The 23,960-nt window shown below is 35.8% G+C and overlaps 4 protein-coding genes across 4 annotated transcripts; 2 read left to right on the top strand and 2 right to left on the bottom strand.

Moving 5' to 3' along the window:
• Positions 1 to 1,918: 1,918 nt before the first annotated feature.
• Positions 1,919 to 7,713, bottom strand: LOC142520531 (SWI/SNF complex subunit SWI3C-like). The gene is made up of 8 exons (XM_075623542.1): positions 7,481 to 7,713; positions 6,403 to 6,981; positions 5,306 to 5,841; positions 4,675 to 5,026; positions 4,512 to 4,585; positions 3,730 to 3,862; positions 3,478 to 3,641; positions 1,919 to 2,717 (listed from the first exon to the last, which is right to left on the bottom strand). The coding sequence occupies exons 1-8, from the start codon at positions 7,497 to 7,499 to the stop codon at positions 2,268 to 2,270; spliced, it is 2,307 nt and encodes a 768-aa protein (XP_075479657.1). The 5' UTR covers positions 7,500 to 7,713; the 3' UTR covers positions 1,919 to 2,267.
• A 1,420-nt stretch (positions 7,714 to 9,133) lies between these two features.
• LOC142521104 (N-glycosylase/DNA lyase OGG1-like) lies at positions 9,134 to 11,731 on the top strand. The gene is made up of 3 exons (XM_075624298.1): positions 9,134 to 9,891; positions 10,943 to 11,153; positions 11,516 to 11,731. The coding sequence occupies exons 1-3, from the start codon at positions 9,167 to 9,169 to the stop codon at positions 11,717 to 11,719; spliced, it is 1,140 nt and encodes a 379-aa protein (XP_075480413.1). The 5' UTR covers positions 9,134 to 9,166; the 3' UTR covers positions 11,720 to 11,731.
• Positions 11,732 to 13,144: 1,413 nt separating this feature from the next.
• On the top strand, positions 13,145 to 16,882 carry LOC142521167 (proteasome subunit beta type-3-A-like). The gene is made up of 7 exons (XM_075624392.1): positions 13,145 to 13,336; positions 13,428 to 13,609; positions 14,327 to 14,434; positions 14,754 to 14,843; positions 15,414 to 15,498; positions 16,374 to 16,468; positions 16,564 to 16,882. The coding sequence occupies exons 1-7, from the start codon at positions 13,331 to 13,333 to the stop codon at positions 16,610 to 16,612; spliced, it is 615 nt and encodes a 204-aa protein (XP_075480507.1). The 5' UTR covers positions 13,145 to 13,330; the 3' UTR covers positions 16,613 to 16,882.
• A 3,730-nt stretch (positions 16,883 to 20,612) lies between these two features.
• On the bottom strand, positions 20,613 to 21,883 carry LOC142520814 (lignin-forming anionic peroxidase-like). The gene is made up of 3 exons (XM_075623961.1): positions 21,427 to 21,883; positions 21,175 to 21,340; positions 20,613 to 21,067 (listed from the first exon to the last, which is right to left on the bottom strand). Exons 1-3 carry the CDS (start codon positions 21,838 to 21,840, stop codon positions 20,679 to 20,681), a joined length of 969 nt encoding a protein of 322 aa, XP_075480076.1. The 5' UTR covers positions 21,841 to 21,883; the 3' UTR covers positions 20,613 to 20,678.
• Between the last annotated feature and the right edge of the window lie 2,077 nt (positions 21,884 to 23,960).

The following is a 23,960-nucleotide window of genomic DNA, read 5'->3' as shown; positions in this document are numbered from 1 at the left end:
TTTTCACAAAAAAAAAAAATCACAAACCAACCTCAGTACGCTTACCGTAAAACTAATTTTACATATAGAAACGTGAATTTTTTAAAAAGATCAATCGATTGCATATGACAATTCGATTTGAATTTAAAAACAAACGGTAAAAGCTACACCATGATCACCCTATAAACAGCCTATGAACTTTATAACAACCAAAACCAGAAAACACATATGAAACTTGAATTTTCAAGAAATACTAAATGACACGAAGTGTGGGACTATCGAAGAAGCAGCACATGACATGAGGAAAGTCTTGCATATGACAATTCTTTCTTATCTTGAGATTTGTGCGCATTGTTGTCTTTACGACATTGGAAATATGAACTTGTACATTGCAGCAAACAACGGTTAAAGTTCAAATTTTTAAGCAAAGTAGAAAGTTTGAATATCATCTTGATAGCGTTATAAATATTTCAAGTTCGTGTGACTTTAAAATTTGTATTACTACTATATTGAAGTCGTAGTCGTTATATCTTGGGAAACGAATTGTCAACAACCATTAGCACCGGAGCGGGGACAATATCGTTTTAAGAAAAAAGAGTCAGACTTCTTGCATCGACTATTTTCTCATAGTCATTTGGTTCACCCATTTTATCTCGTGATTTCCCAAGAGAAATAAAAGTATACCATACCAACAAGTTTGCCATTGTCAGTTTTTTAATTTTAGTAGATAATGATTATTTTGTATTGACCAATTAATTACGATCAACTATAAATTTTGATAAAAAGACAAAATTGATATTATAAATGTTCAATCGTATTGTTGGTATCGGAGTTAAAGTCTCGCGTTTGATTCTCATGAATAACAAGAACTACAATTATTGAGATAGAAATTATTAAAAAACAATAATCATATATGTTTAAAGAGAAATTGAAACATAACATTTGGCATAGCCTTTGAGTCCATACAATGAAATGATATTTTCTGAATTATGAAAACAGTTGAACAGCATACAAAAGTTGTTTTTCTCCTTTCAAGACATTTAACTTTAATGACTAATGTTTGATTAAGAATTTTAGCATTATATAACAACATATTCAATTTGTATTATAACAAAGTGTATCATATATGTTGGTGTATTTTTCAGCTCATATAAGATGAAGTGAATGTTTAAAATTTAAATTTTCAGACATTCGAAAACTGCTTGGACGTTATATGGTTCTAAATGCATTCATAGGACGTTTATTGAATGCTATTTTTAGTGTTTAAAACTTAGTTCCAACTATTTCATATTCTGAGCGGAAACATCTTATTTTGTGTATCTCTACGAACAATCAACTGGATTTATCGTTCTTAGATCTTCAACAATTAGGTCCACGATTGAAAGCTATGTTCCTAGTCAGATTCGGACTGTATTATGACAATAAATGGAATATTTACGGAAGTGATTCACAATCACGAATTCCACTAGTGTCAGCACTGTAAATGTTTAGACTCTTGTTGTCAACAAGAAATGAAAAATTTATGGTCTATGCAGTTGATGCGACACAAGAAAAAATGTCGAAAGTTTCAGATATTTTCGATGAAATTTCAAGCTTTCTATCTCAAAAGAAAATAGATTTCATTATTGATCTGAAGACTCGGAATGTAATAATAAAGAACGAGATGATAAATTAAAACATAAATATAATATAATTATTGTTTCACTCTAATTAAGATTTAAACTAAAACTTGAGCCGAACACGATATAATATTTTTAAGTTTATCATATTAATGCTGATTAATGGATGATACACATGCATTTTTTCTGGTAAGATCAAGAGACTTAATTTCATATAGAAAAAATATTGTCTTCTGAAATTGAGAATTCCTCTCGCACTAAATAGGGATAAATGAAACCTAAAAAATCTTTGGTAAAAATCCATCAAATGCCATTTCACAGATACTGGTTTCCCTGCTCTTTCATCACTATACAGAGTTAAAACAAGTACAACATTTCAAAAACCATCCTTTTTTTTCCCTGTCTGATTTAGAAATGGGATAAAATTAGCTCAACGATATCAAATAACACTTGCCTCAGTCAGACCGAGCAATCGATCCAATGTCTTGAGACGAAACCATGCTTTCGTATCCACCCCGTGCACCAGGCCGGCAAGTCTGATCAAATACGTCATCTCCAATATTCGTGTGAGTGAAACGAAAGAGTAGAACATAACCCTACGATTTCTTCCACGTCGGTCTCTTTTCATGCCTGATCTGAGGAACTGCAACTGCCAGAATCACTCCCATATTAACCTAAACCAGATTTAGTCCCGGAGACAGGTCTGAGCATTGGGTGGCCCAGAGAAGACGGAGAACCCGATGAAGGGTTGAATGCGTTAGAGTTCGAAGAAGATGGGTGTAAAGCTGAGAGGGGCAGCCTCGGTCCCAGCCCATATGCCCCCTGTTGACCGAGGGGCATACGAGGGTGGATAGGTTGATTATTGCTGTACCCGGAAATGAAAGGTTGCTGAGATCCTGGTTGCCTGTTATTTCCTGCAGCGTTGTCGTTCAAATTGGTAGCACCTACGCCAGGTACAGCAGTTGGTCGAGATGGTACACCAGATCCGAACTGAGCCGACATCATGAGGCCCCGTTCTGCTGATATCCTCTGCCTTGCCCGTTCCATTTGTTCACATTCCCTCATAAGCATGGTCTCCACCTCTGCAAACTGCTTCAGCTTAAGCTCTAATCTCTTCAACTGAGAGCACACATTTGTTAGATTTTCAATTGCAATATCAAAGTGCTAACGTTTAAAACTATGGACAGGAAAACACAAGTATATGAGACCCTGGCTTTCAGTGTATCGTACTTCTCTATCCACCAATTCATCCACTTAGTTCTATATTTCAATGCTACGAAGAACTTATGGGACATAAAGCCAGTATGATAGTGATGTATCTCAAACCACCCAAATTCATGATTAATTTTTAAAAAAACCAAAACAAAGAGAGAAGAGAGAGAACTGTGAAGAATGGGACACAATACAAATAAAATTCAATAGGGAACTTCCCAAGTTCGGAGCAACTTTGGACTGGGGACAGAATAGCACACAAATTTTTGGGATCCTAACCTGTTTATTTTCCTCAATTTTACGGTGAGCTAAAGAAATCAATAAAACCAATTAAGCTATTTAGTTGCTAGTGAATATTGTCAAGGACTTCAGTAGTACTAAAAGACAGGAGATGAGATAAAACTGGAAAATATTTCAGCTAGAATCAAAATGGATTAAATTTTTCTGCAATATTTTCAATACAAAAATAGCAGCTTCTATCTATAGAATAGAATAACATTGTCAATTGTCATAAAACAATAAAAGCATCTTCAGTTCCCATATATAACATGAATCGTTCAGGTTGGTTTTCAGAAGTACTATAATCCATAAATCATCAATACCACAAGTTCAAGGGAGGAAATACAATCTACAGCTCAGTCCATCCAAAAGTAAACCAGGCTAGTACCTGATGGTTTATAATATTAGCAGATAACCTTTGGATTTCACGCTCTTCATTATCAGCGAAAAGTTTGGCCTTTAAAGCGGCAGCAGCAAGACCGTATTTTGCAGCAGTTCTCACTCTTTCAGCAGATAATGGAACAGCTTCAGTATCATGTTTGCTCCATGGACCTTTAGTGAATGTCGATCAGAAATACATTCACTCAAAAAAATCATACAAGGAAACGAGAATAATGCCAAACAAAAGCAACAAACATACCTTTCTTGCTACTATTCGTGATTTCTTCATGAGGGGTCCCATCCTTGGTTCCATCCTTAGATAATTCAAGCAAGGCTGCGTGGGCACATGCAGCAGCTACTCTTGGTCCCATTGCAGAGGCTAGGAAGGCAACCTAAGACCATCAATTGAAACACTCGTTATTGGAACATGTGGGAAATGAAAATACCACAAGAACATGTGTGCAAGAAAGTTGATGATCCAAAAATAGAAATGGAGTTTAAAATGAGAAGAAACAAGGGCAGAAAGAATTGACAAGTTCGAGGCATTCACGGAAAAAACAGAAAAATAAATTAAAATTTAGAAACAAAATGAAATGAGTGGTAGGGACACAGTCCATATCTATTTATAAAGCAGGACTCTGTGGAGTGGTCTCTTTGCTCAACATTTTTGGCTTTTCCCAAAATAACCTCCATTCTCTTTAACTTTGATTCTATTTTAAATGAAAGATGCATGATAAACATTTCGAATTTATGTAAACAATATAATACATCATTTTCTTTAGATTTCATTTTTATTTTAATTTTTTCCATAATTATTTGATTTATTTAATTTTCATCCTAACCCATAATTCCATGTCGATATTGTAGCAGGATTATAAATAAAGTTGGCAAACAGCCTAGAAAGACGAGAAATGCATTTTCATGGAAGGATTGAAAAATAATAATATATAGATAAAATAGAAGAAACGAGGAGGGGCAGAAGACACAAAGGGAATAGCTACACAGAAATTACATAAGCATAAGTTCTTGAAAACCACCTACCAAGTTCATCACTGGATTCCCAGAATTTGTAATCGGGACTTTGCTTTCAGAATCATACATTTGCGAGTTGAATCCTATACCATGAATGAAATGAATGATAACCGTGGTTTATTGAACCTCCTCAATATTCATAAAATAAAACCATTTGAACAGCAATACCTACCATTTGAATTCGGTATTGATTTTCCAAAATCATCACCATTGCACATATTTGATGAACCAGAAGTAGTTGGGACATCGATACTGTCAAGGGGAGCGGAATCTAGAGGAAGTCGCACGAAATGAAGGAGGCACTGATCTTTTGATTTCGTACCAACATGATCCGCAATTTTACTCCAGTTTTCTTCATACAGCTGCATTCCCTCGAGCAGCAGTAACGTTTCCTGGTCACTCCAGCTATCCCCATCCACATCCCTAAAATATTTCATGAAACTGACCTTTATAAAATCCAGGCTGGAGTGACCAGCGACAAATCTTCCCTCATGATAGCAATCCACACACAACAGCACATCAGCCTGTCGAGAATAATGGTTAACTACAAAGACCAAATAGCATTAATATAAACCATCAATCTTTTAGACATGCCTATAGAATGTTTAATAGATGCAACAGGTGGCGGCAAGTATTATAATTCATGGATTGGCAAGAAGCTACAACATAAAATAACAAAAGAAAGTTCCAATCTGAAAAAACTTGTTCAATACGACATGTACTTATGCAACGTATTACAAAAACAATAAAAGACAAACAAAATGCTTGAGGAAAGAGGGTAAAGTTGCAAATATGTCAATTACCACTTTCTGTGACTGATAGTACGCGGTAGATATAGAACAAGAACAGTAATTGCATTGATGATCGGATAATTGCTCTCGGATGGAACTTTCAAAGTCAGCGTCCTCATCACACTGATGCGCAAGTTCTGGATAGACATCAGTTGCCTTCAGCCTACACCTGGGCTTGTCAAATTGGATCAAACTATACATAGATTTCAAAGCATCTGAAGGCACGCGAAGTTCACCATTTGATTCCTCGCATAAGTATGTCCCATCCTTCGGAGCCTCATGCTTAAGAGGTGTTGCACAATAGTTGATTATCCCCCAATGAACAAGAAACCGGAAAACTCGATTTGTATCATCAGTATCAAATCCAGTTGCTAGTCCCTGACAATCAGCAATAGATAGATGCTTTTCCGGATTCTCCATATACTTGGCTACTATGCAGTTGCGACCCTCCATGTACCTCTCTGGAGTATGTTCTGCTGACCTACCAGAGAAAAAAAGTGGCACCACTTGTCGCTCCAATCGATGTACTGAATTTGGGGAAAACCAATCTGCTTGTAAGAAGAATCAAAACAAAATATCTTATTACATCAGCAGTCCCATTTCAGGAAAGTCAGTTGTGACAAATTGCAACCAAATGCGCCTCAATAATCCACATGAAGAAATGAAAGGCAAGCAGATGATCTAAAGCGAAAATCCATCAAAACAATAAAAGTGAAAGCAAAAGACGCGTAATCGTGTAGGTATAGTTTTATCCATAAGCTCTTAATCAAGTTTTGGAGATATTATAAAGCTTGCAATTTGCAACTAAATTTAGGCATTAAAAATTAAAGTAACTTAAAGGATGAAGAACCAATCAGTCAATCTAAAATTGGATATTAATAGGGTAAAATTATGATATTTCAAATATAATACCACCACTAATTCAGTTATTTTCTCGAAATATATCCACCATGTACTTCAGAATGGACTAAAATAACCCTAATTTCCTGTTTTTAAAAAGTTGTTTGGGCAAATATCTTTATTCAATTATCCAAACCCATGAACTAGTGTACATTCACTTCGATCCAAAAAACGAGATACAAGAGCATCAGAGAAGAGAAATGAGTTACCTGCATGTGCAGGCACAACATGCACACGACATGCACTCCCAAGCCTTTTAGTAACCCCATGGCCAGGAATTACCTTAGGAGGCTTGACCACATAAGACCCAACCCCACTCCCGCTTGCAGTATCCTCCAATGAAGCCCCTGATAAAGCTGAACTATCCCGGGGTACGGTAGACAGCGCCAGCAGCTGCCCATATGATACATTCTCCAACATAGCAACACCACCATGCCCCTGATCTCTGCTCTCGCCATTCCTTGCAGCCCTCTCCGCTTCCACAATTCCGAAAACTGATGAATGTGGTCTGTTAACCACTCTTTTGATCGCAACTGGGAAATGACAAATTTTCAATCCACCGTCCATAAAATTTTCACTCTCTCTTTCTCGCGATATTTGGGAAATCCTATCCGAGTTCTGATTGTGAGGATCATCATCAGTTTCAAGGTGATTTTGGGGTGGGTCCAGATCGGGGTCTTCATCATCCTCATTGTCCTCAAATGCATCATCTTTCTCGGGCTCTTTTAGCTTAGATTTTCGGGCGGCTGGGTGCTCTCTTTTTCTTTTCCTCCACCTCGATCTTCCCTCTTAAAAACCACAAAGAATCAAACCAAATGTTAGTCTTTTACAATTAAAATGTCATACACAACCCTTAAAAAACATATCCGTATAAATTAAATCCCTTCACTTCAAATTCACATTTCTTCATCTAAGCTAACAGAACTTTAACAGAAATTTTCACATAAAAAAAGGCAAATCTCAAATTTTACAAATAATCACACTCGAACAACACAACCAAACACCCTAGCTTCAAATTCACAAAAGGTCTCTCACCCTCCGAGTTTCTACACAGACAAAAACCAAAGAAAAACCATAAAATTCCACACACAAGCGGGCCAAACAAACACTAAAAAACTCTCACACATCAAACCAAACCCCCGTACGCACAGGTCTAGCTCAGTTCCACAAAACCCACATACAAATTACAGCAAAACAACAAAGATCCGTTAATCCCGAGATTAATTCGACAAAAAGGACACAAACGTACAACTGTACAAGTATAAAAGGAAAAAAATTTGAAGTCACCTGAGGTGGAAGTTGGCATTGCTGAGGGAGAATCAAAAATGGATTTTAGGAATTTGGAAGGCGCGAGGGTTTAAGGGATGGGAAAAATTCTTGGTGGGGTCTGTGTGATTGGTGAGGTGGAGAGTGGAGAATTGAGATTTTGGAGAGTGGAGTGTGTGTGGGTGTGCGTGAAAGAGAGAGGAGGACGAGGGGGGATTCTCCTTTGTCCTTCTGGGGACTGGCAACTTCTTAGGGAAATTTCACAGCTGGTTTGCAATTAATCCCAGTTTCTTGGACTAATCTTACATCTCGGCCCCTCAATTCTTGCAAATTTATATTTCTGCCCCTCTCATTTATAAGATAAGATTTACAATCCTATAAAAACTATATATACAATTGTTTTTTAATTTCAAATATATGACAAAAACTTGTGTGAGACGGTCTTACGGGTCGTATTTTGTAAGATAGATTTCTTATTTGGGTCATCCATAAAAAATATTACTTTTTATAATAAAAGTATTATTTTTTATTGTGAATATCGGTAGGGTTGACCCGTCTCACATAGAAAGATTCGTGATATCGTCTCACAAGAGAACTACTCCAAATATAATGCATGTCATTTATAGTCTGTTTATAGTCTATCTGATATCAATATTTTACGTCATATTTCTTGATTAAGAAGAAAGAAAATCAAATACATATAAGAAATTGTTGTACATATCATATTTTTTAATACACCATTATATTTTTATGCAGGTATATTTATTTAGAAATATAAACATAATAATCAATGCACCTTATTACTCTTTCCATTTTTACTTAAAAGGGTATTTTGAATTGACAAAAGGAAATATATTTTTATGCAATTCCAACCATTTATTATTGGATTTGAAATTAAAGTTAGGTACCAAACCTTATGTGCTTGATAGCAATGTACATGGTTTTCATAAAAGGTTAATTAATAATCTTATGTAAAATTTATGCATTTATAAAGTACAAATTTTTTTATATTTTATGTGATTTTTGATTGATGAAAAAATTAGAAATTATATTGAAATTAAGAATTTTAGATGTTTAGTTAAACAAACTTATAGTGACTAAAATAATTATTTAAATGTCATAGGTTTTTAGATTAAAGAAATCATTTTTATATACATAAATCCCTTAAGCCCTCAAAAAAGATTTTAGGAATTTGGAAGGAGGGAGAGTTTAAATATTTTTATTGAAAATACATTCTAAAATTATAATTTTGATAACAATTCAAAAAAATAATTAGTTTTTTATTCAAAAATAAATAAAATTCGGTAATGTAGTGTAGATTATAATTGAAAATTTTAATTGCTAGGTCACGGTCTCACGAATTTTTATATGTGAGACGAGTCAACCCTATGATATTCACAGTAAAAGTTAATATTCTTAGCATAAAAAGTAATATTTTTTCATGGATAATCCATATAAGAGATTCGTCTCACAAAATACGACCCGTGAGACCGTCTCACACAAGTTTGTACTTTTTTTTTTGAAATTATTGTTTCGTAATTTTTTTTTACTGATATAGTAATATAATATAACATTATAATTTAAAATATAATATAAGAAAAATGAAAAATATATATTTTAAGATAAAAAAAATTGTAATAATAAATATTTTAAAATAAAAATTATCATGGCCATTAGCCTCTCCGGGCTGAGGGGGCCTTTCACTGTATGCAGCCGTGGAGAACGACATATTACGCCATGAAAAGGCCAAAGGCCCCGTCTCCTCCGCTCACCAATCCGCCGCCGTCGACGCCTCCGACGCCGCGGCAACCTCTATCCCTTACCAAACAGCTCAGACCCATTTCCAAAAAAGCCCGAAACATCCTCCGAAGCTCTCAAGTAATACCCACCTCCACCGAGCCTGTAGCGTGGACGCCTCTCAACATAAACAAGTCGGAGCTCTATTTGCCCCTTACGTTTCCCACGGGACAAACATTCCGGTGGAAACAAACAGGACCGGTACAGTACACTGGGGCCATCGGGCCACACCTCATATCCCTCAAACAACTCAAAGATAATGATGTGGGGTATTTTTTCCATTTTACGGAGGATGAAAATGCGGCAAGAAGGGATCTTTTTGATTTTCTGAATATGGGTATTTCGTTGAGTGAGTTGTGGGAGGGATTTAAGGGTTGTGATGAGAGGTTTGCGAAGCTTGCGGGGTTTTTGGAGGGTGCTAGGGTTCTGAGGCAGGACCCTTTGGAGTGTTTGATCCAATTTATTTGCTCTTCAAATAATAATATTCAGAGGATAACTAAAATGGTTGATTTTGTCTCAAGGAAGGGGAAGTTTCTGGGATGTGTTGAAGGGTTTGATTTTTTCGAGTTTCCGAAGCTGGACAGCTTGGTGTTGGTGTCTGAAACTGAGTTCAGAGAGGCTGGTTTTGGATACAGGTCGAGTTAATTCTATGCATTTGAGTATGGACTAGCATTTCGTTGATTGGTTTTGTTGTGTTTGCTTTTAGGTATGATACGATTACAAGCATTGATGTCCAGTTGGATGTAAAACTTACTGCTTTTTGGTTTTTCCTAATTGAAATATCATTGGCCATGCCTAGAGGTCTGCTTGATATTTTCCGGTTTCTGGTACTTAATGGTGTTGTTAACTTCCGTGTGTTTGCCTCTCGAAACTGAAAGGAACGTGCGTGAATGTTTACAATGGGACTGGATATTGTTTAAATTTGCTTGGTCATGATTTTTCATGGTGTCATGGAGAAAGTTCACAGTAGTCGCCTTCTTGAATTTAGTAACGTGAAAAAGAGACTCCGAGGGGACGAAAATCCTTTGACTTGACCCTTGAAAATTCAGTGTTGTGACTCTAAAGATTTCTCATGTATAAGGCTGTTTGGATGAATTCTTTTGAAATATGTTCAGAATACATCTGCTTCTATATTTTCTTTGAAATTTTGTTAGTGATTTACTTGATTAAGCTGATGTCTTCATGCAGAATTTATTTTTCATTCTAAAACACATCAAGTCTCTGGCTTAGTGGCTTCATTAGAATAATCTACTTCACTCCTGCGGTTGAAGTACAGAAGTTTGATTACGTGGATGTAAGAAAAGACTTCGTTTATAATTTTATTTTAGTTATGCACCGTTGTATGGAGACATTTTGTGAGGAACTTTGATATCCAGGATCATAAATTGTCTATGTACTAGACATTTTAATTCCTCTCCCACACCATTACCTTGAGCTTGAGACTGAGCTTCAAACTAATTTGCATCATTTGTGTTTTTGAACATATCCCGCTGCGTAGTGAGAAGAATAAATAGTAAATGGATGCATTTGGACATGACCATCCTTCTTTTTATTGGATCAAAATTTTATCACCGATACAGATGAGTTTTGATATTTCTGTAACTTGTACAACTAACGTTGCATTGATAGATAATGGGATACATCTGATTTAATGAATTTTCTATATTCTTTCTTGAAAATGAGCAGGGCAAAATATATTGTCGGCACTGTGGCAGCTTTGCAATCAAAACCTGGTGGTGGAGTGGAATGGCTTGATTCGCTTCGTAAATTGGATCTTCAAGACTCAATTGACGGGCTCTCTAGCTTACCTGGGGTTGGTCCAAAGGTCGCAGCATGCATTGCTCTCTTTTCTTTAGATCAACATCATGCCATTCCCGTGGATACTCATGTGTGGCAGGTGAGCAATTTAAGAAGCCTTTTCTTTATATTCAAGAGGCTAGTTTGAGCCCATTCGACCAAGCTCAGTCACATTATTTTTTGCCTCTATTGCAGATTAGAAACCATTATGACGTTGTAGCATAAACGTAGTTGCTCTATGGATCCTACAACCACTTTCTTTAATTATACTTTTTAAAGTGTCAAGAAAGGGGAAATCATATATGATTTCAGAACTGTCATAAGCATTGTTGGATGCTCTTTTAGATGATTTTTCAATCTTCACTTTGCTTGGTATAAAGACCTGTCCTGTTTAGCAAACCAGATTGTGTTTATTTCAATCAGGGTTGCTAATCTCAAAAATATTATCTTCTCGATGAGAAGATTGCTACCAGGTATCTCGTTCCTGAACTGGCTGGCACCCATTTGACACCAAAAATCTGTCGTCGTGTCTCTGATGCTTTCGTGAGCAAATATGGGAAATATGCCGGTTGGGCTCAAACTCTACTCTTCATTGCTGAACTTCCTTCTCAGAAAGCAATGTTGCCGTCAAGCTTCTGGGAAATAGGGGGAACAGAGCTCAGCTAAATTTCAAGAAAAGGCAATGGCCATGCATGAATGTGAACTTTTTCCCCCGAGAACAATAACAAGAAGGAAAAGAATCTAGTAGATTACAACTACCATTTCTTGAGTGAATTATTGATATTCATAGAATTTGGTGTCTGAAGACGGAGAACGCCATCTTGTAAAAGCTTTAGTTTTCGATATTTCCAGGGTGAAGATTGGCAGCAGCTTCTTGCCCGTGTTATTTCTTTGTAATTCTTATGTTACAGATGAGAGAAACTGGGAATATATTACTATCTTCTCACGGATTTGAGTTTTCAGGAAAATATTTGTGTTTTAGTGCCATAAATTTTTCGTATTTTGTTCGTGGGATAGTACGGTGAAGGGTGGTGATAACATAATTATTTTTTAACTCAAATTATTGTGAAACTTATGATGGTTTTTGCAACTTTTAGAGGTTTCATCCAAATTTGTATAAAAGCTCATCAGTTGCTAGATACCATTAAGGATTCGGTTGTTTTGAGAAGAAGGTCGCACGACGGTGGAAGTTGACCCATGATCGATAAACGTGGAAGATGGGCAGTGCTCGGGAGAACTGAACAAAAACTCGAGGAAATCATCATATAGATTCTTTCGACAAATTCTACAACAAAAGCTCTGGAAAAAAAGTTTATGCAAATTTTTAATTTCAGTTCATCTTTAGTTTATCATAATTATCTTATCATATTCTTTCAATCTTTCTGATTCTAGTTGTAAAATGTTTTTTCAATTCATAACAACACAGTTAAATCAGATGTTGTTCATGGTTTTTTTTTTTTGTTGTTGCAAATTTCATCAGCTTCCTCATTTAAATTCTTAGTTTTTTGTGGATTACCAAAAAAGTTATAATCAATAATCGAATCGAGATCCACATCGTTTGATTGATCACAAATTTAATATGATCACGTGTTTGCACACTTCCATATAATTTATGTACAAACACTGCCCAAGTCAAATAAAAAATTACGCAAGATATTGATTCTTATCTTTTGAAGCAAAGTACTTTTATTATATTACATTTTTTTTGGAATGAGGAAGAGTTTATATCACAATTGGATGTCAAACTCGAGACATTATCTTAAATGTATTATCTTACTGCCAAATAAGATATACTTAATCGGCTATTATATTATATTTTCAATGAGTAGGTATCTTATTAGACGGTCTCACGAATCTTTATCTGTGAGATGGATCAATCCTACCGATATTCACAATAAAAAGTAATACTCTTAGCATAAAAAGTAATACTTTTCCATGGATGACTCAAATAAGAGATCACTCTCACAAAATACGACCCGTGAGATCTTCTCACACACGTTTTTGTCTTTTTCAATATAAACTCCGATTATATTTCCAAAAATTAAAAATAAAAAATAAAACCAAACATAACCCAATGGTTATTGGGTTTGATTTCGCAATAGGCCGAGCCATCTACATCAATAACCCGACCCGGCACAGTTCCCTTTCCCAAGTTATCCATGCCAAATACGCAGTAGAAAGAAGCCATTGTTTTCCCCTTCCAAAACCCTCAGGACTCACTCTCCCCTGAAACTCAATTAACCATTTCTGCGTGTGAATCCAATCTCCCAGGCTAAAATGTCGGTAAGTATCATGTAATTATCACCGTTTCTGCGTGTTTTGTCAATTATCGGATTTTCTTTGGATTGATCAGTTGGGGGGGTTCAAATTTCAGATCTTTGAGTATAATGGAAGTGCGTTGGTGGCTATGGTGGGGAAGAATTGCTTCGCGATCGCCAGTGACCGGCGGCTGGGGGTGCAGCTGCAAACTATCGCCACGGATTTTCAAAAGATCTACAAAATCCACGATAAGCTTTTCATAGGTTTAGCGGGCCTTGCCACCGATGCTCAAACACTGTAAGTCTGTCTCGTGAGTAATCTAAAGCGTTCGTGTATTATTAATTTGTTTTGGGTTAAATGTTTTAAGTAGTGCATAGAGAGGAAGGTTCAAAATCCGAAGTTTGATGTAAAATACCTGTTGTACCGTATATATCTGCTTAGGGCTAGGTACGACATCTGAATCTTGATGTACACGTTAAGCTTGGGATTCTAAGAAATTTGAGTTGATGTGGAGATGGAAGTGCAAGATATATGCTCTGGAACTAGAGTAAGATGGTCAAGTTTGTGGAAGAATGTTTATAGACCTGTTTCATTTATTTATAATGTTATGGCTGTAGCTGTACTTTCTTTTGTAATTTGGAGTTTGACGTTAGGGGGTTACATTTTATCAGCCATGGGATGTTCATGTCATTTTGTGAGGCTAAAATTGGTTGTTTGGACCACAGATTTTAAAAGTTTAAAAAAGACTGATAGTTACTAACTGAGATTCTATTTTTCTTTGGAGATGTTCAGTTATCGTTTCTGGAGTATTTAATAATAATAATTGTTATATTTGTTGAAGGTTCTAGATTATAAACTGTAATAATAATTCTTATAATCAAATCATTGATGTAATCTAGATACATTTCAAGCCCTTCTAAGCCTCTCCTCTCTGGCGATGTGCATGTACTTGGTCTGCTTTGGATTTTTTGAATATTGACTTGTAATTGTGGGTATGATTGATTTCATCTGAAGGTATCAAAAACTCGTGTTTCGACACAAGTTATATCAGCTACGAGAAGAAAGGGACATGAAGCCTGAAACTTTTGCCAGCCTCGTATCTGCTGCTCTCTATGAGAAAAGGTCGGTAAGATTGTTTGACGGTGCATATCTTCTGTTTGCAAGTGTCAATTATGGATTATATGGTGATTGAAACTATCATAATTCACAGTTGTAGAGTACAACTCAGAAGATAGTAATGTATATCGCAAATGTACTTTTAAGTCGCTACTCTAGTTTTTCCCTGGCTTTGTGTCATTACGCCTTTGTTCTTTGTTGTGGATTACTTTCTGTCACTAGATTGACGAATAAATACGGTGCATTATTGTAAACTGCAAGCAAGTAAATCTGAGAAGATTATATAATTCCTTAATTTCCTGTCTAATCTTCTTTTCCCTGTTAGGTTTGGTCCATTCTTCTGCCAGCCTGTTATTGCTGGATTAGGGGATGAAGACAAGCCCTTCATTTGCACTATGGATTCTATTGGGGCCAAGTATGTCAAGACTCGTTTCTTGTTCATTTTATGAAAATGATCAGTGTTTTATGCTTTTTGAGCAAAAGAAGCAGTACGATATGTGCAAGTTTAAATATTTAGTATTAATTCAAAATTGTGACATAATGTTAATATATCTTGTGTTCATAAGCTATTTATGTAGAAAACATGAGTTTTCCTTGGCAAATTTCCCACGACTTTAGAAATTAGGCATTCATTTCACCTTTGTGTTTTCCATTCTTTTTTCTGTTGTTTAGGTAGGCGATTGGAAGGAGAGCAACAATTAGGCTAGAAGTATCAGAAATTAGAATATTTTCATGAGCAATTCTTCAATTCCTTATGAGTTGTAGTGTTGTACTGTTGTTCCTCATTTTTGAGCTTGATGACACCCGGTGCAACTGATTTGTTACCCATTCACGTGTTGATATCGCGTTAAAAAAGCTAAAACCCAATCTAGCAATTTAATGTAATGCTGATTTCTGATTAATCTTGTTAGATACTACATGTTTTTTGCTTAAACGAATGTTTCCAAAATCTCTGGTGTTTGAAGTTCTGTTTCATTAAATTCAGGGAACTTGCCAAAGACTTTGTTGTTGCTGGCACTGCCTCAGAATCGTTATATGGTGCCTGTGAATCAATGTTCAAGCCAGATATGGTTTGTCACTTTTCTTGCTCATATTTTTTGTTATCACTATTCTCTCTCGTGTATTTAGTAAGCTTCATGCTTTATTCACTCATTTTTTGTCATAGTATTCTTCTTTTTTGTAGTAAAGGAATGCAATAATTGAAAACCAAAGGAAATAGTACATTTTGATGTCTTTAGGTCTAGTCTTGTTTAAGTGGAATATTAACCAGCTCCCTCTATAGCTTTCCGTTCAATCATTTTAGCCCACACTTCTGTGAGAGTGTAAAAGAGAGAAGTTAAGTTGAGTCGATGACATTCACTAGAAAGCCTTGTGTCCTAAACTCCTATATGATGTTTAGGCAAAACCATAACTTATGCTTTCCCTTAATTCAATATCATCTCTCTTCCACTTCCTTCATATTCATTTGCTTAATTGGCATGGCCGCTCCCGCTCCTCTTAATTGTCATTTCTCATACCTTGAGATCATAACCGAAAGCTAAAATACCTTCAACTGAAATTTGGTACAGAACCAACTACAGCATCACGATGAGCACCTTGTAGTGTATCCCTGTGTTTAGCAATACTACTATTGTCCCCCTTTGGTTGTCCAGTTTGCAACTTCAAATGCCAATCAAGGTTTTATTTATTATAAAAGTGATACTAATTTATTTTCCGTGTAACGTTTGGATAAGAATTCTCTAGTTTTATTTCATGGGAAAAATTATAGTCCTTTGAATCAAACCATGTCAACGAGCCACTGAATTTATTTTGTCAGTGAAGAGTGAGGCCAACTGATAAGCCTAGCTATTGTGCAGGCCAAAGTTTTCACATTGGTCATTTTGTTTAAAGTTAGTTCCAATCCAATGGTTTCAGCCAAGTAACTTACTTCGTTACGCATATCCAGGAGGCAGAAGAATTGTTTGAGACCATCTCACAAGCTCTCCTATCGTCTGTAGACCGAGACTGTTTGAGTGGCTGGGGAGGCCATGTTTATCTTGTGTAAGTGTTCTTTTGATCACATATCATTCTCTTGGCGGCAATCACAGTTGTTAAACATTTATCAATTTTCTCTCACAAATTTTATGTTGTTACAGCACACCAACCGAAGTTACAGAGAGAATCCTCAAGGGAAGGATGGATTAGGTCTCACAGTATGGTATGCCTATTGCTGCCTGCACTCTTTGTTCTCGATCTATCACGTGTCCTCGAGTCGTGGAAACTTTGTTTCGTTTGAATATAGAAGGAAAAACGAGATGTATTCTCTGAACATCAAGAATAGAATGACACATTTATCGTATCTGTTGTCTTCGATATTCTTAAAAACAGATGGACTAGTTCTTGTAATGTTGAACTTTGGTTACTGTTTGAGAAATATTTAAAGCCCAGCAGTAGATCAGTTGGCGATTTTTATAATTGACAATGCCTTCCCTTTCTCTGGTTTCTTGAATACGTTTTATGATCGACCAAATTGGGCATTAGTAAACGAGTCTCTCACTTAATATGTAATTCAGATATACATAAATAAAATAATTATCTATTATTTTTAAATAATATAGATTGATATATAGAATAGGTTCCACTAACTTGCTTGATTTTGAATTTTGGTTCATTAAATTTTTAAAAGTTTGATTTTTGGCACAATAGTTCTTAATTTTCGACTGTTTTGGTTTAATTGTTGATGTGATACTAGAAAATGTTGACAATGATGTAGAAAAATTCTGATATGATTTCAAAAATTGTTGACTTGTCTATTATCATGTCAGTAGTTGGATCAAAATAACCGAAAGTTACATGTTATTGTACAAAAAACACTCTTTGAAAACTTAATAGTTTAACATATTTTTGAAAATGGGTTGAACGTCCGTTACACTACCGAAATCTCTTCGGGTACAACAAGTCGATACGATTAACCAATCTTTAGATTTTTAACTTACTCAAACTAGTCTGAGATTAGAAGCATGTATCATTCCTAGTTACTCAATTATCCATTTAGTAGCAGTTTACACAAAGTCATTGATGATAATATTCAATATGATTGGTTACCAAACTTGAGAATTATAAATGGTTCGGAGCAACAATTTAAATATTTTTTTGTTACTAAAAGTACTCGATAAGTGTGGTTTTGAAACTACTACTAAAACATTAGAGAAATCTAAGAAGTTTATAGCATCTGTTTATATAAACTGTCTCCAAACAAATTTAGATAAATAGAAGCTATTCACTACATTTTTTTTTTATAATCATTGCTAAAATGATTCAATAGGGAATGGTTATATGAACTACTCCTAAAAGTTAGAGTAATAGAAGCGGTTTACAAAAACGGTTTATCAAATCTACTTGAACCATGCTATAGGTTGAATAAGAGTCATCCACCTCAGCTGGTCATAGGTAACCTTCAGCTCTCGATCCTTTGACTTAGGATTAGTCAATTCTATTTCCCGATGGAGGCAAAGAAGGGATATAACTCAGCGGTAGAGTGTCACCTTGACATGGTGGAAGTCATCAGTTCGAGCCTGATTATCCCTAAACCCAATGTGAGTTTTTCTTGTGAATCAATGAGAATGGATAAGAGGCTCGTGAGATTGACGTGAGGAGGCAGGGATGGCTATATTTTTGGGAGCGAATTCCGGGTGAATATGAAGCGCATAGATACAAGTTATGCCTTGGAACGAAAGATATTCCGTATCCGCTTTGTCTACGAATAAGGAAGCTATAAGTAATGAAACTATGAATCTCATGGAGAGTTCGATCCTGGCTCAGGATGAACGCTGACAGCATGCTTAACACATGCAAGTCGGACGAGAAGTGGTGTTTCCAATGACGGACGAATGAGTAACAACTAAGAACCTGCCCTTGGGAGGAGAACAACAGCTGGAAACGTAGTTCATTAAGGACTAGAAAGCAAATGATTTATGAATTTTTGCATGCTACATCTGTCTCTCAATTTGAACCTAAGAAAGTTGATGAAGTCCTAGCTGATCCTAATTGGTTAGAAGCTATGCAAGAAGAATTAAATCAATTTGAAAGAAATAATTTTTGACATTTAGTTCCTAGACCTTCATCTCAATATGTCATAGGTACAAGAGGGTTTATAGAAAAAAGAACTAGATGAGAATGATACTGTGATTAGAAATAAAACAAGATTAGTTGTACAAAGATTCAGACAAGAAAAAAGAATAGGTTTCGATGAAACTTTTTATCTTGTAGCTAGATAAAAAGCTTTTAGGATCTTTCTTGTTTATGTTGCCTTAAAAGGATTTCTAATTTTGTCAAATGAATGTTAAGAATGCATTATTGAATGGATTATTACAGGAATAATTGTATATAAAACAACCTTCTGGTATTGTAAATCATGCATTACATGATTATGTGTTTCATAAGAATGATCCGAAGATATCAACTAACCCAAACTGTGTGAAAAGTTTCTAAACTGATGAAGGATAAGTTTAAACTGATTATGAAGGGTGAGATAACATTTTTCCTTGGGTTATAAGTCAAGCAGCATGATAATGAAATCTTTATCAATCAAGATAATTATACGAATGAACTTATCAAAAATTGTGGTATGAAGAATTGTTTTGTATTTGAGTTCTTCAATCAGACTGGATAAAGATGAAAGTGGACCTTAAGTTGAGGTATCTTTATTTAGAGGTGTGATTGGATCACTGCTACACTTAACTGTTAGCATATCAGACATCATATTTTCGTCTTTATATGTGTAAGATTTCAAACAAATACTAAACAATCAAATAATATTATTGCAAAGAGAATACTGAAATATCTTGTGTGTACTCAAAAATGTTGGACTATGGAATTCAAAAGATTTATGTCTCAATTTAATTGGATTTTCAGATGCTCATGACTATGCAGACAGTAAAATAGAGAGGAAGAGCACAATTGTAACTTGTCAGTTCTTAAGAGACAGAATGATATATTGGTTCAGCAAGAAGACATCAATATATGATGAAACATAGAACAAAGCAATCTAATTTGAAAGATCAATATTTTATTCTCGACAAATTATTTCTAAAATTAATTTCGATTTACTTTTACATGCATATTTATTTACCACATTAAATGTAAGGTTGTCTTGTCACGTTCTTTTCAACTTTTCAAAAATTATTTACATTTTTGGTTCTGAAAAAAAAATCGGTTAGTTCAGTTTTACTAATTTCGGCTTGTTTGTATCACTTGTTACTCACCTCTAGTGAAGTTAAATAGTATTTTTTTAACAGAAAAAGAAAGAAAGATAAAATAATGAGCAAAAAATAACTTGTTAGTTCTTAGGAGACAGACCGGTCTCGTAGTTCAGCAAGAAGCAGACATCTATAGCAACATCAATATTTGAAGCATAACACTTAGCCATTGAAAGTTGTCGTGTTCAACTTATATGGATCTAACATCAATCAAAAGACTATGATGTTCAAGCTGCTGAATCTCCGATTTTGTGTGACAATACAAGTATTATGACAATATAACTTATAATCTAGTATTGCATTATATGACAAAGCACATCGACATCAAACAATATTTTATTAGAGATCAGACTGAAGCATGTGTCAACAGATCAGCAAGTGCCTGATATCTTCACAAAACCTTACCTGAGACTAAGTTTTCTTATTTTAGAAATATTATTGTTATTATTGATTTAAGTTAGATATTGCACAATCTTAGGGGGAATTCAGAATGAGCTGAAAATCCAATGTTCAAACTTTTAAACTCAAGCAAATAGTCAGCTCAAGTTTACAATCATTCTGATCTTAACACATATTCAGAACAAAGCAATCTAATTAAAACGTTACATATTTTATTCTCGACAAATTTATTTCTAACATCAATTTTGATTTACTTCTACGCGTAGATTTATTTACCACTTTAAATGTAAGGTTGTCTAGCTTGTCACTTTTCTTTCAAATTTTCAAAAATTCTTTACAATTTCGGTTCAGAAAAAAAATCGGCAAGTTCAGTTTTACTAATTTCGGTTCGGTGTTATCACCGATTGCTCACCTCTAGTGAAGTTAAATAGTATTTTTTTAAACAGAAAAAAAAAAGAAAGAAAAAATAATGAACGAATAAATAAAATAACAAAAACTTATAAATGAGTTTATTCAGGAATTATTAAAAATCTCAACAAATTGGCATTACAACTTAAAACATACCCAAAAAAAAAAAATAAATAAACAAATGATTTAACAAAGCAGAAATCACTTCAGTTTACAGCACCACAAACCCTTCGTACGATCCCATTTTGTCCCAAAAGCAGTTCAATCTCGCTCATTTTAATCATGGCACTCCCAAAATCAGAGTAAAAAGTTTGTTGATTCCTACTGTACTCGGACACAATACTGTCGGAGGAACCTCCATTGAAAAGAACTTGATCCGAGTGAAGAAGACCCTTTCTCTGCATCAGGTTCTTGTAGTAGTTATTGTCAAATGAATTCGGGGTCACGAGATCTAGCGCCGCCAAGTTCGCATCACCACCATTTTGCGGGCATTGGCGCCTGCGAGTGCTAGCGAAGCCGGCATCGATGTCTGTTCCATTGCTGTATATGCGAGTGCGAAAGTTTTGGCATTGGGACTGACCTAGTGTGTGAGCTCCTGCATTATAAATCAAGAAATTAATACCAGTTTATAAATCAAGAAATATATACCAAGTGGTTGAGATTGAATAAATTTTTAGCAGAAATTTGCATATATATTTTTACCTGATAGGGCAACCATGTCTCTTTCACTAAGCCCTTTATTTGCGAAGAGATCAGTAATGACATTGAGTTCATGAAAAGGGGCGGGAAGATCACTGTTAGCTCGGGAAATACTGGCCGTGGTCGAGTCCCTTCTGCCGAGTCTCACATTCCACGACGGGCCGCCAACCTAATTTTATGATAAAAGATTTACATTTTGGTGAGAAACGTGCAAAAAAGTGACATATAAATTAAATATTATCTATATATACTTACTGCGACGGAGGCATCGCGAGCTGCCAAAGTAAGTATGTCAGCACAGGAAACGACTCCAGGACATATACGTTCCACCGCACTTTTTGCAGCGTCTATGACTTGGTAGCCTCTCGCTGATCCAGCATTGGGGAATGCATTCTTCTCACTTTGAATGGTATCAGTGTCGTCTAGCAAGATCGACGCGTCGCATCCCTGGACGAAGCAATCGTGGAAATGGAGGCGAATGAGCGAGGCTGCCATGCGACGCTCACGAGATACGGCCTGCCTGATGGAGGTTCGGATGGTAGCGACTGCATTCGGGCAGGTTGCGTCGTAAAATGTAGAGGATAGTTGAGCATTGCAGGGGAAATTGGATAACAAAAATAAGAATGAAACAATTGTAAAAAGATTATGAAATGAAATTAAAGAACCCATGAATGGAAATTAAAAGATTAATAATGAAATCTAGATTTGCAGATGAATTCAGGAGAATGATTTTTGGTGAAGAATTTATAGGAAAAAGGAAGAGATGTGAATGGAATAGAGCAAATAGTCGCTCTCGGCAGCTAACGCGTTCGCATGTCCATGCATATATAATTTTTTTTAAGGCTTTTACTTTTGAAAATTCAACTATTTTCACATATTGGATTTGGTCTTTTGACTTGAACTTTTTTATCGATATCAAATATTGGATATAGTCTTTGTTTGTGGGCATTTCTTGTTATAATATATGCTAACATGCATAAAGTTAGCTATACCAATGTTTAATAAAAGAATCATGAAAATTAAATAAAAAAAACCTTAAATTATCAACTACCTAGAGAAACAAGAATAAAAAAGTTAGAAGCCTCGAAATTATTATTTTATAAATTCTTAAAATTAGATTTTTTTTGGCTTGCACGTTTTTCATTTCTCGTCTTATCCTCGGACAATTGATGATTTTAATACATTAATTTGGATTTTTTTTAAAAAAAAATTAGTCTTTTCTCACCAAAGTGCTGATGTGACATTGAACACGGCAAAAATGTCCTGCTACATATCATCGATCTCCGACACTACAGGGGAACACAATGGAAGAAAAAACATTGCAAATTAGTAGTTGGTCCGGATAAAGCCCCTGGCCCAGATGGTCTCCCAGCTCTTTTCTTTCAGAAGTTCTGGGAAGTAGTTGGTCCGGATGTTACCGTAGCCGTGTTACGAGTCTTAAATGACGGTGCCTCTCTACAAGAATGGAACAACACTCTTGTTACTCTTATTCCCAAAATTAAAGATCCACTACTTTTGAAGGATTTCAGACCGATCAGTCTCTGTAATGTGTGTTCTAAAATAGTTTTCAGAGCCATCACGAATCGATTTAGACCAATCCTTTCACAAATTGTTGGAACCTCTCAGAGTGCTTTTATTCTGGGTCCCTGATATCTAATAACATTATTGTGGGCTTTGAAATTCTACACTGGATGCGAAGCAGGAGTACTGGTCGTAGTGGTTATGCTGCCCTTAAATTAGACATGAGCAAGGCTTATGATCGGGTTGAATGGAATTTCCTGGAACAGATGATGACACGATTGGGATTTAATAACTACTGGATCGCTAATGTAATGTATTGTGTAACTTCTGTTTCTTACTTCTTCAGAGTGAATCAAGAAATAGCTGGACCCGTCAAACCTAGTCGAGGTCTTCGACAGGGGGACCCACTATCTCCCTACCTCTTTGTCTTGTGTGCGTACAGATTATCTAAACTCTTTGATGCTTATGAAGCCAGGGGTCTATTCCGAGGGGTTAAGATTACGACTGCAAGCCCATCTGTATCTCACTTGTTTTTTGCTGATGATAGTCTGATGTTCTTTAGGACTACCATGGAAGAAGGGGCAAGGGTCAAAGATTGCATGTCTACTTATGAGAAGGCGTCTGGGCAACTTATAAATTATGATAAATCATCTCTCTCATTTAGTCCCAACACCAATCCTTTGCTTATGGATACGATTAAGAACATCTTGACTATCCCTGTAGTTCACCAGCACGATCTTTATTTGGGACTACCTACAGTGTCGCTGAGGAGTAAAAGGCTTCAGTTTAAATATCTTGTAGAAAGGGTGGTGAGATGGATCCAGGGCTGGAGCAACAAGTGTTTTTCGAAGGGAGGGAAGCAGGTGCTAATCAAGTCAGTTTTACAAGCCATCCCCTCATATGCGATGTCTTGTTTCAGATTGCCTCATATGGTGTGCATGGATATTGAAAGAGAACTTGCAAACTTCTGGTGGGGAATAGATAATGGCCAGAGGAAATTACATTGAAGGGTTGGGATTTTCTATGCAACCCAAAGATCAGGGGCGGCCTTGGCTTCAGGAAATTAGTAGAGTTTAACCGAGCTTTACTTGCTAAACAGGTATGGCGCCTTCTTAGACACCCTGACTCACTAGCTGCCCGGGTGCTTAAAGGGAGATATTATCGTCATCAATCGGTGCTGAATGCAGGGGTAGGTAATAATACCTCCTATATCTGGAGGTCGCTCCATTGGAGTAAGGATCTCTTGGTGAGTGGCTTACTATGGAGAG

This window comes from Primulina tabacum, chromosome 12 (genome assembly GCF_025594145.1).
Source record: "Primulina tabacum isolate GXHZ01 chromosome 12, ASM2559414v2, whole genome shotgun sequence".
NCBI classification, from domain to species: domain Eukaryota; kingdom Viridiplantae; phylum Streptophyta; class Magnoliopsida; order Lamiales; family Gesneriaceae; genus Primulina; species Primulina tabacum.
Note: the sequence above shows the minus strand (reverse complement) of the source record. Positions and strands in the feature narration are given on the sequence as shown.